Here is an 18,444-nt window from a genome sequence, read left to right as displayed (position 1 = left end):
ATTCAACCCAATCCTTTTGAAAGATAAGGATAGAAAAATGATAATGAAGACAGATGTAGTCCTGTAGTATTCCAGGATATTATAAAGGTGGAATCTAAACTGGTAAAGAGTTTGTCTTAATATAGTTACAGAAAATGATTATAAGACACAGAGACTTAAATAAAGCAGTTAAAACCATGCAAAGCAGATGTATAATAGTTGGTGAGAAAACAGTTTCATATTTATAGAAAAATAATTTCAGGAAATGGTTGCCACGTACGATGTTATTTAGATGCACATTTTCTTATTAAATCAAGATTTCTCTCTTCTCTGACTTTTCCTTAGCACTATAAAATCATAAAGTACAACTGAATAAATTCCCCAAATTTGTTGTTTTTATTTTAATTCCTCCAGGTAGTGCATTAACATATCATCTATTTCTGGGTGAAGTAATTCAGATTTCAATAATGCGGCTATTTCCAGACCCTGTGTTGGTTTACAAGGAACTAAGATTTATCTGTCTGCCCAGACAATTTTTTGAATATAAAGTGTAAAAGGAGCTGTGGTGAGATGGGTCCCTGTGTGATGCATTCGGTCTCTTCCCATGCTTGAGACTTAACATCTCAACTTCAAGAGAAAGAAAAGGGGATAATAAGCCAAGCAAATTACCCTTTGGAAAATTATATACTGAAGGAAAAAAAAGCGCAAGAGCTCTTGGTGTTTTTACACTTTGTCCTTCTGATGAAGGGTGCTGTTAGAAAATACATTTGACTCCGCTGGTAAGATTCAGTCACAGGAGTCAACAATTGACAAGGACAGTGAATAGAGAAAATATCTTCTGAAAATCTATGAAATCTATGAAAATGTGGAGAATTATTTTCCTTCAAACTTCAGAAGAAGCAGAAAGTTTTATATTTAACATCACTATCATCCTACAAGACCATATGGAGGAAATAAGATAAAATCAGCTGATAGCATGTCCTGCTTGGGAATGTTATACTCATTTGCCTGACTCTGTCACTTCATCTTAATACTATGACAGAGTCACGCATTCATGCCTCATTTTAGTGTTGGGTACTTCCTTCGGTATAATATTTATCAAGCAGTTGCATATGTAGAATTCAAAATAAGTTTCTGTCTGTACATGACTGAGCATTCTGTGTAAAAGGAAGGCCTAGGTGAATGAAATAACCTATCCAAGATTACAACCAGCTGCACTTGGGAAGTCAAAATGTATCAGCCCCTATTCATCTTGTGACATCTTCACTGTATACCCACAGATCACCAAGAGGAGGAAGAAAAAAGGTCCCCTTTCTGCACATATTCTCTCTAAAAGCATTATTTTCTGAATAGCAATGTTTAATAATAATTAAAAGTAGTATGTTTTAATGTACTGTGGTGGGTTGACCTTGGCTGGCTGCCAGAGCCTCACCCAGCTGCGTTCTCATTCTCCTCAAGAGTATAGGGGGAGAAAGCAAGACAGAAAAGCTCTTGGGTTGAGATAAAGACAGGGAGATTGCTTGCCAATTGCCACCATGGCCAAAACAGGCTTGTCTTGAAAATTAATTTAATTTACTGCCTATTAAAATGCAGTTGTACAGTTAGAAACAAAGAACCTAAAACGCCTTCCCCCCCCCTCCCCACCCCTTCTTCCCAGGCTCAACTTCACTCCTTCATTCCCAGCTCCTCCACCTCCTCCCAGCATGCCTGGTGCAGGGATACCAGGAACTGGGGGTTGTGGCTGTGGGGCCTCCATCGTCGGGAAACTTTGTATCATTTGTACACGATCTCATAAAACTCCTTCCATGTTGTTCACGGTTCTGTACTTCTACCTTACAGTCACGTGGAATGTTTTATTTCTTACATGCAAACAGGTATAAGAAAAACATGTAACATTTTAAAATAATCAGAATATCAAAATCAAAATGAAGGTACGCTACAATGTAAATAGCAAGCTCTCTGAACGCTACCAGTGTAGACAAGGTTTGGCGTATTTTGCTCTGCAGACATAATAAATGGAAAAATACATGAGTAAAGGTCTGACCTTACTGAAGCAAATGGCAGACACTGTGATTTAAGTGGAGCCGAGTTTTCACGCGTTATTATTCCATAGCAAACTTTTATCATCAGTGTGGTTTTATCAATGTGGTTTATGTGCATGTATGCGTATTTATGATTTTCTCAAGTGATTCTGACTTAGACACGTACCAGCTCAGCCCTGTGGGTTTTGGTCATCGACCTCAATAGATCAGTTATATTTCTGACATGAAAATTCTTGTTGGAATTGCAAAGCAGCTTAGGCTGGAAACATGATAATAACTATTATTCCCGGATAATAATATTCCCAAATTGAAAATATTGTTGCAAAAAACCTATTGTGTGCTCTCATATTTAGCTCTCAAAACAGCTTGGGTTGATTCTGATACTGGAAATACACATTTTAAGTTGCAGAACTGCCAAATGAATGTAAAATTGCAGGACTTAAGTAATGTGTGTAATTGGTAGGCCACTGTTGCATAGTTCCAGTTTTATTTAGTGTAATCATTTAAACCATCTTTGTCATACTATGTCATTTATCCTGAAAGGTTTAGAATCTAAAATTTGAACTATTTACAGTGACGATTTGTCTTAGCTGAAATGCAGTAGTCTCTGGGTAAACTGTTAACAGCAATATAACAATACTACATTTTTTCAGATAAGTAGTAATGTATCCAACCAAAAATGCAGGGCGGCTCAGAACCACGGGCATGTTTGCCAAAGTTATAAAATGATAAAGTCAGGAAGGTTAATACTTTTTTTATAAGAATAACACCATGACATTCTTAACAGACCTGTTGTCACTATTGGAAATGGGTATCAAGCCAACGATTCAGTACCTATGAATACTCTCATCTGTGTGTACATTGAGGTATTGAGATTTGACCCAATGGGTAGAATACCACCACTATAATTATTTCACACATTCCTCTCACCATATAAACTTATGCTTTGTTTTGTTTTCCATCTAAGTAATGACAACTACCACTTTGTTTCAGAGGGTTGACATAATTACAGGACAATAAAGTAGTAGTTTAAGAGGTAGCATTTTGTTAATGTATTAAAACTGATTGTAGGATTGGCCCACTGAAAATTTTTATAGAAAAAATGCTGCCAATATGTGGTTGCTTAAAAAAAAGGAGAAAAAAACCCCACAACCAAAACCTTATCAAAAGTATTTTCCAATCCTGCCATGCTTTGCCTTTCTTTGACTAAGCATTTGGCATACTTTATAAGATGTTGTATTCAGTGCAGTTTCACTTCTGATAATTACTACCAACCTCCTTAACCAATGTGAAGAGCTGCCTTCCTTCCCCCCCACCCCCGTTCTTGTGACAAGACTAACCTCAGCTGTGCAGGGGTTGGTGGCATTTGCATGTGGAAATGCACTAATATGGATGTTTTTCTTTGTGTGTGCATCCTTGCAGTGTTGTATACCAGGATGGATTTTATGGTGCAGACATTTATGTAAGTATTCATTGATGTGCATGCTGTCCTTGTACATTACCAGAGTCATTCTTTTTACAAGTTTGCTGCCTAGCTTGACTCCATTTTGTCTATTTACCGTCCCGTGCCTGTCAGAAAGAATTGAGAAGAATATCTCTCACATTGGAAGACCTTTCTGTTCATTACATCTATCATTGTTAAGTGGAGCTGAATTAACTCTTCAATCAAATGCTGAATGAATGCAAAAAGATGTGAAAAATGTGTGTGCGTGTGTGGAGGGGTGTCTCCAAAATTGGAGTTCAAAGAAGAAATAAAAATAAAGCAGAAACATTCTTCTGCAAATCCCCAAAAGCTCATTTTTAAAAATCAAGGCAAGCTGAGTATTATTAATACCTGAAGTATGCAAATACTTTATGGGGAGATACAGATTTCCCAAATCCAGGCAACATTGGGTATACGTAAGTGCCATGGTGATAGTAGGGCTTAATTACATAGTAAGTTTAAAATCTGGCTATGTATAGTCTGTAATCTGAGTAGACTTCATCTGCTCTTTTAAAATCCAGTTATTTCAATTTAAATGAAATGGGTAGAGACTGCTCATGATGTAAGAAGTGGTTATATTAGTTAGTAAGGATTTATAGCCCTGGATCCATCATTACCTACTTCACCTCATTGGTCACCAGTTTCCTTTTAAATACTATTTTTTAAGTTTCTTGCCAATACTGAAGAAGTTTTTACCTTGAATGTATACAAAGAGGCTACTTCTGTCTCAGTATGCAAGAGGTTTCAGGTGGTTGAGGCTGAATTTCACTCTTCTAAAATAATTAATTCTTATACCCTATGTTCCCAGGCTTTTTTTTTTTAATGTGTAGATGTAAACTATGTCACTGATAGTCCAGTAATCTTTCACATTTGTTATTATTTTGATAAAGCAATCTGGTGCTAAGGTACAGGTATCATCTTTATTTCACCAGACAACTCTCTCTAATCTACTTGTACTTCTGTTGTACTGTCTCTGTTGAGATACAAAGAGATGGATGAGTTGAAATTGGTATGAATATTAAAAATTCAATAGGTAGTGCTAGAAAATGTTCCTTGTATTCATTATCAGCAATCTTTTAGAACTATTTCCACTTGAACAGATTTTTTTTTTAATAAGTTTTATATAAAGAAGGAAAACGGTTTGAATTTATGGATGAAGTAGGTTTTGTTTTTCTGATAGGGGTAGAAAGAGGCTGATCCTTATCTGAAAATTCATTTGTGTAGTTTAAAAATATATTTAAAATAAATTAGCATGGGTTAAAATTCTCTCCCTATGTACTTATGTACTTAGTGATGTTATCAGTAACACATTGTTTACAACACGTGGGAATCACCCATTTGCCAAAGGCTTACTCAAGTGTAGTATGCTGCTTTAATCTCACCTAAACACATTGCTGCTGAATTTTTGAGCTATATAGGATACATGGTACAGTGTGGGATTTCTTCAAGTGTGGCTTCCAATTTTCATATTTCTTCAAACTGTCAAAAGAATGTGACATCCATTTTGCTCAGTTTACCAACCCGAAAATCTGAAAGGCAACAAGACATCTTTCTCAGGATTGCTTAATGTGATAGTATAGGTGGGAACTAAATGTAAATGTAACAGTTTGTAGTTTTGGATCCCACTGCTGCTGAAAAACAGAAATATCTCTTTTGGTGATTGACAATATTATTTTTAGGTGGCCTCACACCCTCTCACAGACTTGAACATTTTGTTTCCAAATGGAAGGTGATTTCAATGAGGAAGATACCGAAGAAATTACTAATTTCTAGTATAGCCTCACTTTTGTTGTCTGAACAGTCATGTACATTAGAAAATGGGATAACTATACTGGTGCATTGGTTTTCACTCAGTTGCAGCCTTGTATTTCTGATTGCATTTCGTAGTTCTCTTAATGCAGCAGAATGTTTACTTTTACAACAGTTGACAGAATTAAAACACTCTTCTGGAAATCTGTTTAAATTTTTTTATAATGTACAAAGCTTCTTATTTTATAATTCATTTTTCTTCACATTTGTTCTTTCTTGCATATAAAACATTTTACAGGGGAGGGAGAGAGAGATAGAGAACTGGCATAAATCAAAAGAAGCCTTACAATTCACAGTGTATTAGTTCTTAGTGTATTAGTTTGCAGCAGACCAAGTTATTTATTAAATCCCAATTGATTATGACATAGTTCTACTCAGCTTTTCATTTTAAGTGCAGAGCTGAAGCATTGTGAAAGAACAAATGCTTTGTGGAAAAAAAGAAGAAAAAAAATTTAAACAATACAGGTTTTAATAGTAGATTGGAGAGAAAGGAACCTTAAAAATACCACAGAAAGCAAAACAAATGGAACACAGTTCTGAAAAGCCAGACCAAAAATATGCATAACAAGTATATCAAAGTGGGTTTCATTCTGATATGATTACATTGAGTACCAACAGTAATATGGACCATGCCAATCTTTTCATAACCAGCTATCGATATAGACTTTGACGGCTAGATTTTGTGGAAAGGAAGGAGGGAAGACACAGAAAGATACTGGTTGGGTGAAAACTGCAGGGTGAACCGAGAACAGCAAATAGCCAGAGTTGCTTAATATTAACCAGAGGAATAAAGATAATAGGAATACAAAAATAGGTGGAAAGTACAGTCTAAAATGAAAAATCAACAGCTGTGATTCTAGATGTAATATAATATATTCTATATTTCATATAGTTCTATTTGAAATGTAATAATGCCTCTGAAATAGCTGAGCTATTGAATTCCTTTTTAAATGTGCCTTTGAGTAGGAAAAATAAAGGAGAAGATTAGGAAGTAAGGAAGACCTTTTAAAATTAAGTATTGATTCACTAAGAGAAAAAGTCATTAAAAGAGAATTAAGGTTGCCTGCCAGCAAATATAGAAGTTCCTAGATGAAGATTGACACTTGTGAAAATAAGAAAATACACTCCACAAAATGGAGCAAAAATAGTAACATGCAGAAATAAGCAGTTAGAATAATAGCTCTATACTACTGCTCTGCTTTATCTTAAATCTGTTATTTTTTTTTTACCATTGTCATAAAGAATGTTTTCAGAACATGTCAGTCTTCAATCCACATCTAAAATGTGGGAAGGCTAAGAAATATGAGAAACTTCCAAACTCTGTCATCACCAGCTTCAGAAGTCCCTTGGTAATATGGTTTAACCATGTACGTTAGTCAGTCTTATTGTTCACAGCAAGATTTTCTAACCTGTTCTCAGGATTCTGAACCTGTCCTACTGCAACTGGTGAGAGTCCACGACAACGTATAAGTACATAGGTTTGAGATTTTTTTCTGAGCTGCTGATCAAGATTAAGGCATACTTTGTGATCAGGGGTATGGAACGAGATTATCAATAGCTACTGCCATCTCCTTTAGCTCAAAGGTAGGATGGCATTGAGGGTGGAGCATGTATGTATTTCCCAAGGAAAAAGCAGATATAATTATCTAAGCAAAGTTCCCTTGATACTAGGTAGAAGTCCACTGATGCAATCAGACATCCTGAAAGGCACGTTCTAGTGTGAAAAGCAAGGATATGCAGTTAGCACTGAAGTCTTTCTTTTAAGAACCAAAGATTTTTGTGTTTTGTAAATGGAGGGATGTGTCTTTTCATCTCTCTGATCTTTATTTGTGATATAAACACTACATTCAAAAAAATGCTTGATCACTCCTGGTGATTGTATTTGGTTGGAATTAATACAGGTGGTGTCAGTTTGCAAAAATTACCAAGAGCTTCTCTGAGACAACAGATACCTCTGGGAGCACAGTATAGAAATATCGTGAACCTTTCACATAGGCCTGTTCCAGAAGTTGAGCCAGCACAAAGAGGTGGTGGATATATTTTTTTTTTATATCTCCCAGTCAAAGTTTTACTCTGTGACCAGAGCAAATACTGTTTAAACCTCAATATCATACGAGTGGAGGAAAAGGAAATGACTACTTCCACTTTCTATATTCTACAGGCCTGGGTGCAATTAATGCCATTTTTTAATCCTATTTCTCTAATTTTAGCTAACAAGGCAAGTATAATTCTCAATACTAGAGAAGGCTTTGGACCTTGATTAATTTATGTTCAAAAAATACTTTGAGATCCTTGAGTGAAAGGAGCTATAGGAAGTAAAAATTGGGGGAAAATAATTATCAACATTCACATAGAATATTAAATGTGTTAGTAATAGGAAAAACTAAAAAAAAAAAACCAAACCCATCATTTGGAGTCACTTAGTTTATCTGTATCTATGGTAAACACTGTCAGTACATCTGAGATCAAGATAAAAAGTAATTTAGGTATTTTAGGAGGAGAGACACACCTGTATACGTGGTTTTGTAATCTATAGATGTAAGTTTAACTCGTTTTTGTGGAAATTATTCTTACTACCGATATACACATTTTATTTAAAAATTCAGATGCATTTGATTTTCTGTTCATTTACATTTTAGCATATCATATGATCTAAAAATTCTGTGATTTCTTTCTAAAATTGATTAAGATGTCTCTGTAACAATTGGCTAGTGATCTTCCACAGATCGCACTGCTCTTTTTCAATTTGCCTGAGCCACAGAGATGTATAAAACATTGAAAGGAAAATTGTAATGAGTGGCTTTGGGGAATTTATCTAAATTCCTTCCTTACATGTTTCTCTCCATCCTTCTTTCCATCCTTCTTTCCTTACTCATTCAAATCATTACATTTCTGTTTCTTTATAGAGCAGTATTGCAAGAGCCTGTGTATGGCAATAAGTTCCCACAGGTATGACATGCTGACTGATGGAAAAAACTCATTACGCTGAATGCAGACTCTTGTAAAATCATACTAATACTCAAATCATTATGTAAGAAAATGGATTCTGTGTGTATAAATGATAAGAATAGGCTACCAGTTGCATTTTGTTTTCCAGATTCTATCACAAAATCACAGATATTCTTCATATCCCACAAAATACAACAGTTACAGTTGTGAGTGTCCCGTTCAGTATTTTATACCAGTGAGATATATCTCTATATTTGGACTGCGGGTATATTGACTCTATACTTAATTTTTTAAGACAACTTAAGCTGCTGCAACATTGTGTTGTCATTCTTTTGGAAGTAGCAAATATGGGAGCACAGATAAGGCAGTAGGCATTTTTAAATTATTTTAGCTGAATTTATTATTTCAGCTGAATTCTCAAAATAATAATTTAAAGCATAACAGTCAGGTACTTTCTGTTTGAATGTACTTAGTGAGGGGAAAAAAAAGCATTCCTAAAACATTTCTAAAACATAGGAACTGAAAATTATTATTTATTATTATGTAATTATTACATAATTTTGTTTAAAATATTTTATTTTGCAATATAGTCTAAGGCGTGAAGATAAATATTGAGTATATTACTCGAGATGTATATGTAGTGAATATTACTAGTGTATTCTTCATCTAAGATATCAGCCAAGTTCAAAATTATAGAAAAATTGTAAATTAGAACTTGTCACAGAAGTTTGGACTTCAGAGGTTTGAACCAGATTCCCATCCTGATTCCCAATATAAAGTGTACCTTCAAGTGTTTTATTGTTGTAATGGTGAATTATCTGAAGCAATTGAAGTAAAACAATAAGAAAACTTAGTACCTCACCAAAACTGCAGAACACAAACCCCATAAAAATAATTTTCTTAAGAATGTTTTTATGTGTATTTATATGATAGCTTATGTTAAAAATATGAAATCATGACACGGGCTGGTAGGGAGTTATGATTTTCCTGATAACCAAACGCCTCCTGCATTTTAGATCTCCAAAGAACTCAGGCAAATTCAGTAACTTCGATCTCTTTTTGTTTTTATTGCTTTAGACTCAGTCTTTCCAGGAGTCTCACAAATTTCATACTGATTGTTGAATCCACAGCATCTTAATAAAGTTCAGAGTTGAGCTTCATTGTTCAGCAGCAATTCTTTGATGAAAGCAAATCAAAATGTAAGCATAAAAGGAGCATAACTCTCATATTTAGTGAGCAAGAAAGGGTCCGTCTTCACAGACGGACCAATTTTTAGTGATAGTTAAATAAAAGAAAGAAAAACAATCCTCACAGAGCCTACCATCTGCAGAGTTAAGGCCAGCCAGTATGTGAACAGCCTGTCTCATTTTTGTCTGACCAAGAACATCGAAACATTGATACTTCTCATGGTGGCCCATCCTCAATTCTGCACCGCGGTGGGAGTCATTATGTGCATAGCTGGATTGAAATGAAGTGGCTCTCATGTTTAAATAAGGCGGTTTAGAAATGGACTGCAGGACAAGCAAAGGAGTCATGTGGCGAACATACTGCAGAATGGCTTGCAGTCTGCCACGCATTTTCAGGACTGGATCATGAAAACAAGTTTAGTATCTTTTTTTATACTTTCACCATTTGTACCTCCTCATATCAGCGCTCAGGGAAAAAAAGAAAAAAAAGAAAAAAAAAAAAGATGCTATATTTAGCTCTCAAAAGCCAGGAGGGGAGAACAGATAAATTCATATAATCTCTCACCTTTCTCCTTGTAGCAGAAGCCAGACCAAGTGTGCAGCTTGCATTATCATCTCTCAGCCTCACTGTTTACTGGCTCAGTTTGCACTTGGTGACATTATTTGACATCTGATTGCCTGTATGCACATAGCTGCAAGCAATATGTGCCTATTATACATTTTTGACAGTAATAGCCTTCTATTGGTTTATAAAAATCAAATGATTTGAAATGAGAAAGTATTTCATCTCAACGCTTCTGTGCTTGCACAGAGAAGCAGCTTGCTGCAAAAGAGACAGCATATATGGTATTATGAAAGCACCTGCCTTATTCCGGTGGTTGTGTGACACAATTGCTGCTGACAGGGAGCTGACCAGGAGCGGGGAGGTAAATGTACTATTCTCTGTGTGAGCACTTGAAAAAGTCAGAAAGAATATTCCTCAAGTAGGTTGACAATTCAAAGCCTGGAGTTTCTAATGAGCTGTCAGTATATGTAAAATATATGTTTATTCTTAGGGTGATGTGGTGCTAGCAGCTGGATGATTGATTTCCAAACCCAATCTGTTTCAAATCTTCAAACCAAAAAAGGTTTACACCTGTTAGGGATGAAAGCGATTCCACCAAGCAAAGCAGTAGAAGGGGAAATAGCTTGTAGAAGTAGTTGAAATTGCTTTTCTGAAAAGAGTGAATTTTTATTTGTAAAATCAAAATAGAAAACCCACAAAAGTTCCTGCAGTAAAAATGTACTACTGCTACAGGAAAGGTTGACACATCGTAGCCTATTCTTCATGCTTCAGCACAGTATCTTGTGTGAATGCAGCCTTCCAAAAAAACCCCAAACCCTGAAAAAAATCAATCCATTAAAGCAAACACTTTAGCAAAAGAGTGAATTTTATTCAAAGCTGAGTGATCTGATACTTTCTTATTCAACTCTTTGTTAAGGTGGGGGAAGGTGGGAAAGGAAATACAAAACTCCCCTGTCCCAGAGGATTATGGGGTGGTGAATTCTAATTGGGATGTAAATCGTGTTTGTGTTATCTGTGGAGACTGGCCTCTGTTTGTTAATTGGCATGCTGAGATCATTTTGAAATGGTTGATATAACACCGTGGTCCATTGAACAGGAAGCTCTGCTGTTTTCACAGTTTGATAATCAATGCATCACTGCACACAATTCCTTTCAAATGTGTGTTTGTTTGTCCTGTTTGCTTAATTGAACAGCTGCAATTACTGTTACATACAACTGAATGTTAATTCATGGAAGAAGAGAATTTTGCTTCTTCATTATAATTTTACGTATAAATTGGAAACCTATGTAACATTAAGTGTTAATTGAGTGCACAAATTCATAGGTTTAATCAACCAGACATGATAAATCATATTTTGTACAAAAATGAATTGATTATTAGCTGAGTTTTTCTTTTAAGTTCAGCATCGCTTTATTGAAGTGCATACAACTCATTCATAGGAACAATTGCTACTTGAAAACTTGTGGACGAATACAGTATTGTCTTGTAAAAAAACTTACGTTGATGAATACAGTTCATTGCTTTCTCCTGATCTCTGGGACAAATCTTAACAAGTACAAGTTTGTGGTGATGAATTTTGCTTAACGATTCACTGAAATATTTCCTATTTAACCCCTTAACTGAACTTACAGCATGACAGTACTCTTTCAGTTGTTGCTAAATTTTGCAAAATGTTGTTTAAGGTGCTGTAGCAATCCAGTTAGAGCGTGAGTTTGTGTTTCAGGGTGGTTATGCTGCCTACCGGTATGCCCAGCCTGCCACTGCCACTGCAGCTGCCTACAGTGACAGGTAAGACCTCATTTACTGCTAATGAATATTTGACCAGTGGAAGTTGAAGATAATTCTATAAATTGGCCTTGTTGAAGTCTCATAACTGTCTTGTTGCTCTGCAGATAATCGTGATATCTGAAGCAGGCTGTTTTATTATAATCCATGAATAGCCATAAATTGAGTGATTTTAGGCCTTAATTGAGAATCAGGCATGAGATGTGCACATTCCCAAGCTGTAGATCATCCAGTTAATGTCTGTGACCCTTGTACAATGCAGATAAATATATGTACAGCTTCATGATGGTCTGCTACTAAAGATCATTATTCGTCTTAGGAGTATTATTTCAGTTGATTTAGAACCTGAACCTATTGAGTGCCCTCAATTCTCATTGACATGCTTTTAGTCAGTGGAAATTGAGAATGAACTGTGTCTAAGCTTGAACTATCCAAGGCAAAACAATATTTTTTCCATTTGCTTTCTTTCCAGGCATTTGACTTTTTGAAATACTGAAAAAAATTCAGTTATTCTTCTTTTGCTCTGTATTTTTATCCTCAAAATGTAAACCACATTTGATGGAAATAATACCAGGAATAAAAGATTATTAAAATCTGCATAAGAGAAACATGCAAAGACTTAACTTCTATAAACTAAAAGCAGCGTCACATAAACTAACTTGTCTTCTTGCAAGTTGAAAATTGGGATCCCTTTGAAGTCAATGTCTAAATTGCTATTGACTTCAGTAGGAATAGGATTTTGTCAAATTGCATAAAATTAAGTCTTTGCGGTGTGTGGACATGATTTTGTAACAAAAAGAAAGAATATCCTGTGTTTTCTTCATCAGCTGTACCCTTAACAAAATCTATATCTTTAATGCTTTTCAAAAGTTGAAGAGTCTACAGTCGTAAAGGGAGGATGTATATTGTGAAAGACAGATACATGCATATATTTTGCTTCACAATAGCAGGGAGAAGTAAGGTCACGCTTCTCAATTCCTGATAAAAGAAAATTTTCCCTTGGAATCATGGAGATAATTTCTTAAGTCTTGAATATGTATTGAAAAATTTCTTTAGATGCTAAATTAGACATTGTCTTAAATGTTTCTGTTACTTAAAGAAATCAACAGATTAAGAAATTTCAGTGAACTATTTCTTAGATTGAAGTGCTGTTCATGGATTTTGTATTTTTAGAACAAAGTACCATGGTATGAATGTTACAATGCTATGCATGCATATTTGCCTTTCAAATGCTTATTCTGGGTAATGAAGATATATTTTTTGAAGTTATGTGAGTAAAATAATTTGCATGTGTGGCTGAGGCATGCTGTGTCAGACAGGTAAGCAAGTTACTTTCTATTAATTTTGGATCAGTAATATCAACTAGATACGTGCTGTATGCACTCTGTTCGCGATGTACTATTTCTACTTAGGGTAACCTACAAAGGTGAAGTGCCGCTCAGTAGTTTCATTTCATTTCCACAAAGGTGTGTTAGCATGTCGCAGCTCTAGTATTTTTCTGTGAGCTTATAATGCAAAACAATTCCTGCTTCTAAAAACTTACTAAACTGAAAGGACAAAATTATAAATAACCTTCTGTGGTTAGTCATTTTTTGCCAGATATCGTTCAGGTGTCCCTGGATCATTTTATAGGGTGTTTATTCCTATGAATAAATGAATTTCTGAAAACCTATACGTTACATAGAGAAACTGAACAATATCAAGATGACTTTTAAATGCTTTAATTATGAATTAATGTACCTTCTCATAAAACAAATCAAATGCTGTAAGAGAAAACATCAGTTGGTCACATGTTCTGCTATGGGTAGACAGTCAACATCACTAAGAGTTATGCTGACAAAAAAAAAAAGGATTTGTCTAAGAAGATAGTGCTCTTAAATGCTGTAAAGGAAGCTTGAGATGGCATCAGTAGTAATGCAGTTGTTACAACCCTTAATTATTTTTTTGAAAAAATGTCTAATTTTCAGATACACTTTGTGTATAATTAGAATTGTAATAACCTGTCTTTGCTTGCATAATTTTAGATGTCTTAAATGAATTTTATATCTTTTGGATTTTTTTTTTAATTTAGCTTCTCTTTTTAAATGTGGTTAACCCTCATCTTCGATCTGCTTCCCCCAAATGAATATGGTTTCTTGTCTTAATTACAAATATTGTAACTGAATTTCTTTATGGGAGAATCCTAAAACTAGCATAGAAAACAAAACAAATAACAATCTGCTCAAACATTTCTTTGCATATGGGAAACTATGTGCAAACATGGATACCTCTGATTACTCACAACTACAGTTTGCTTAATTTAATTAACTTTTCATTCATTTTTTAATGAATTTAATTTAGCAACTTTTGTGAATAATTAATATTGAAAATACTGAAATACAGTTCAGTACAACTGCTTGTATCTTTTCTTCTCAATGTAATAATCATCTGCTGTCCTCTGACAATATTGAAGATTCCGTATCTCCTTATACACTGCTCTTATTTAGTGTTGATTTGAGCCCCTATTTAATTTAATTACACATGAAATATATTTACTGTTTATGTGTAAACAATGCCCAGAAAAATGAAGTGAGGACCAGTGAGTATGTACTATTGAAGCAGTGACGTATCACAGAAATACTACTTCATGTTAATTTAAAAAATAAAAAAGCTTTATTTTTTTGATCACAGCTCATATATATGATGAATAGCAATGTTCCGTATTTGACATGCTTCTTAAGTCAGGAGAAGGAAAGAGAAAATCTTTAGATTAGAGACACATTTTGGTAAATTAAAAGTAAAGTTTAACAGAAAGATTTGGGACTCCAGAATCCATACATCAAGTCGATGGATAATGATCACTGTAAGAGGGCTCTATTATGAACAAATGCAATGGTATCCTTGTTTGTCACAGGTGGAAATATTGCTGGAAATAGGCGAAGAACAGATATATAGGGGAGAATCAGGTGGCAAGGCAATCTCATGAAACTAATCAATGCAGAGCCCTAAGTATTTGTTAAGACAAATCATGTACTCCTAAAAACAATTTCACAATGGAAGTAGACCTTGCAGATTTCTCCAGTCGTTTCTTAGACTTGTAAAACAAAAACAACAAAACAAACAAACAGGGACATTTTGTTTTATTTATTAAGCAATATAATCACTGAATGCGACTTCAAAAAAATTTAGAATTGGATTTTTATACTGTGTGATCTATCATCATACGAAACTGCACTTAAAGATTTGAAGCTCTTTGCAGAAATGGATCCAAAAAATAATGTTTAACTTTCCAATATTTAAAATATTTCTGATAAATTTTCCAATTCCTATAACTGATAAAAGGGTCTAACTGATAAACTGGTCTATGTAAGTTCTTCACCATTCTGGAGCTTTGCCTGCCAAATTCTTTAAACTGAGAGTGTTTGGAAAAAATAATTGTAAGGATGTGCAAAAGACACTAAATCAGATGTCAATAAAATGTTTGTACAGCTTTTATTCAGCTTTCAAGTAATATTTTAAAAAATATAAACAAAAATATAGTTGTTAGATTTCTGTCCAAGTCTGAAGTAAGAGAAACTAGCAAAGTCATCACGTTTTATATTTATGAGGTAGAAGAAGTCAAAGCATGGCAGTGGGGCGTATTGTCATTTTGTCATTGCATGTTCACTTGATGTTGCTAGTATGTCTGTAATGCTGTATTGGATTTGACAGATCCATCACATAGCGCAGTGAATGGCTTGCTTGAATTAAGCCTATGGGCAGACTTATTCACATTGATTGGCTATTGGTTTTGTGTTTTATGATTTGATTATTGCATCTTCGATCGGACTAAGAAAAATGTTCCTTTCTTGAATATTAACTTTGTCAGCAATATTTATGGAAGTGTATCGGGTAGTATAATAAAACAAAACCCCAGTAACAGTAAAGTAGCCTTGTCTGAAAGGCAGAGTCATGTCACTTGTACTGCTTGCTAACCCTAATGTACTTAACAATGATAATTATGTGTGTTTATATATGTATGATTGTGTATTCATATATACACACACATTCCCCATCCATCACCCACCCACAAACACACACGCACGCACATGCACACACACTTGCACGCGTGTGCGCACACACACATATGTACAGAGGTATTTTGCTCTGAGCGTAATTCCCTTTTTCTAATACGGTGTCAAATTTAAATCTCACTACAAACAATGAGAAGATTCCCATTGACTTCTTTGTTGTCTGGATTAGAGCTCTCATCACTGGAAGCTGACCTCTTTTTTTTCACTAATCTTTTTTAAAAGCAAATAAGGCATATTCCAAAATATTTTGCACATAACACTTTGTAGTATAAAAAATATTTTTTTTTTCACTATCCATTTGTGTTACGTGTTCTGTGGTCATACATAGGATTTTGTATGAAATTAGAGACAGGAGATTTTGTCATATGGAAGTTGCGTGTCTTCCAGATCTGAAATCTTACTCCCGGTAAAATCCTGATATTCTAATAGTTTACGTTTTTAACATGCCTATGTGGAGCATTCATTCTTGTCAAAGTACTAGTGACTACAGAGATATAATTTAATGTATTTTCCAGTTCTCTTTGGGCAAGTAGTAGAGAGTAATATTTGATTTTTTTGGTCAGATTATCCTAAAATAGAATAGGTACAGATTTGATTTAGTTGGAAACATGTTAATTAAAGAATGAAAAATTAGAATGAAGAATAAAAATACCCAAAATATAAAATGTGAGCTTCTGCAGATGGAGGTTTTTTTTTTATATTGTAGACTTTAAGATCTTCTATTTTATGAATAAACAATGAAAACCACTATAATTTTATTCAAATTATTTTCTCTTATTGAGGATCTTACTAGTGATATACACTAAAAATTAAGGTTTTGAAAGCATATAAAATGTAATAGCATCTTCAGTCAGAATTTAATTTTCCATTAGCTAAATTTATAGAAGGATAAATATTTTAAAATGTAGTACTTCATTCATTTCATGATCGTACTTTTTAAGATTTAGAAAAAAGAGCTTCTATACACAGTTTTAATTTCTAAAGTAATTGGGTTGGAAGAGGAAAAAGAATAGAATATAGCAATAACTTTACTCTTCTACTCCCAGCTGGAGCCTTCAAACCTCTTTGGATTTTGCTATACCAGTTGAATCTTGAGAAATAGAGAAGTTTGGGGGATGAGATGATACGTAAGCAAGAATCATATAGCCCATATCCTGAGCTACTCAAATTTTGAGAATGAAAAGGATCAGTTAGCATCTTGACCAGGTACAAAGGTTGTGTTTAGCTTTTGTAAGAGAAATAATATAGCATATATATAACACTTTTCTTCTTCAAACACTTAGGTTTGATGTGGTGATGTTCGATTGGTCTAGTTTTTTCTGGTTATCCTGTGTGGTAGCTAAAGCTTGTTTATTCCCTAATAATGCAAATAAAAATAAAATCATTCACTTTGCTATTACAGAGAGGTAATGGATTTGGGCATCTACCTATTAGGCTTGTATGTCTTTATGTCTGTGTCTGATGTGTGGCAAACTAGAGGATCACTGGCATCATGTTAATATTTCATAATCCATATTCATCACTCAGATCACAGTTTTGGGAATGACTGGAGTATATGACTCATGGTATAGCCATAACAGTACCTTTTAATGAAGGAATTAGAAAGTAAAAGTGGCTGATTACGAATAAAGAGAATGTAGTAGAAAAAAATCAGAGCTTAAAATACTAGGAACAGAGAGTTTCATGTAGAGCAATTTGCACGGTATTTCCTGAAATAAAAATGTATTGCATAGAGTACTTTCTAATGATTGAAACATGGTTCATTCTAAAATATTGTAGATATACCGCTTTTTGGGGAGACACAGGGAGTCATATTAATGTAGGAAAACATGGCAAACAATTACATTTCATAAAAATATAATCTCCTACCAAGTCTAGAAAGCTACTTTATATACTTTGATGTTTTAATACATTCCTCTAATATTTGGTAGAATTAACACGTTTTTTGACACTTTGAAGGCTTGATTCACCTGTGTGTAATATCAGTGTTCATGTAATATCCGTGTAACTATTAAAACTACTCCACTAGTTCAAATCTGAGGTAATACAGCAGTGAAAAAGCTTAGGGTTCCTGGCCCAGAACGATGGTAAATGCTGATTGTGAAACTTTTATCATGTCAGAGCTTGTATTCTTCATATGCTGCTTCTACTTCTCTTTCCTGAAATTTCCATTCTCCTTCGCTGTAATATCAAGGGATATTTTAAGAATCCCCATAGACAAGGAAAGGCTTGGCTATTGTAAAATATGGTTTGACATCCATGCTGGAAATCATGAAGAAAAAATTGAGAGAGAAGGTAGAGGAACACTAGAGCCTAGATTTCCATACCTGGCTTCCTAAAGTGCTCCAAGTTTAAAGATGCCGAGTACTTTTGCTGCCAGTTTCTTCTTGAACATAGTGGGAGCTGTTAAATGCTTATCATTTTCCAAAAAAAATCAGTGCACCTATTCTGACATTTACATATCAACTTCAATATCCTTGCTTTCTTTTAGTTCAATACATCTAGCCTACATCAGGTTATCTAGCATGAGTTCTAACTTGGGAGTTTCTTACTTTAAAATAAAAGTTCGTAGTAAGTAAATGTGATTATAAA

At 34.4% G+C, this 18,444-nt stretch overlaps 1 protein-coding gene across 26 annotated transcripts in view; it reads left to right on the top strand.

Moving 5' to 3' along the window:
- Window positions 1–18,444, top strand: part of RBFOX1 (RNA binding fox-1 homolog 1) — a 1,372,937-nt gene that overhangs the window by 1,327,818 nt on the left and 26,675 nt on the right. For all 26 annotated transcript variants that reach the window (XM_076351295.1, XM_076351294.1, XM_076351293.1 and 23 more), the window contains 2 exons: window positions 3,444–3,483; window positions 11,739–11,803. In XM_076351295.1, the coding sequence (XP_076207410.1) occupies window positions 3,444–3,483; window positions 11,739–11,803 (105 nt within the window). The remainder of the gene's footprint in view (window positions 1–3,443; window positions 3,484–11,738; window positions 11,804–18,444) is intronic.

This window comes from Aptenodytes patagonicus, chromosome 13 (genome assembly GCF_965638725.1).
Source record: "Aptenodytes patagonicus chromosome 13, bAptPat1.pri.cur, whole genome shotgun sequence".
NCBI classification, from domain to species: domain Eukaryota; kingdom Metazoa; phylum Chordata; class Aves; order Sphenisciformes; family Spheniscidae; genus Aptenodytes; species Aptenodytes patagonicus.
The sequence above is the reverse complement of the archived record's forward strand: the minus strand, read 5'-3'. Positions and strand labels throughout refer to the sequence as shown.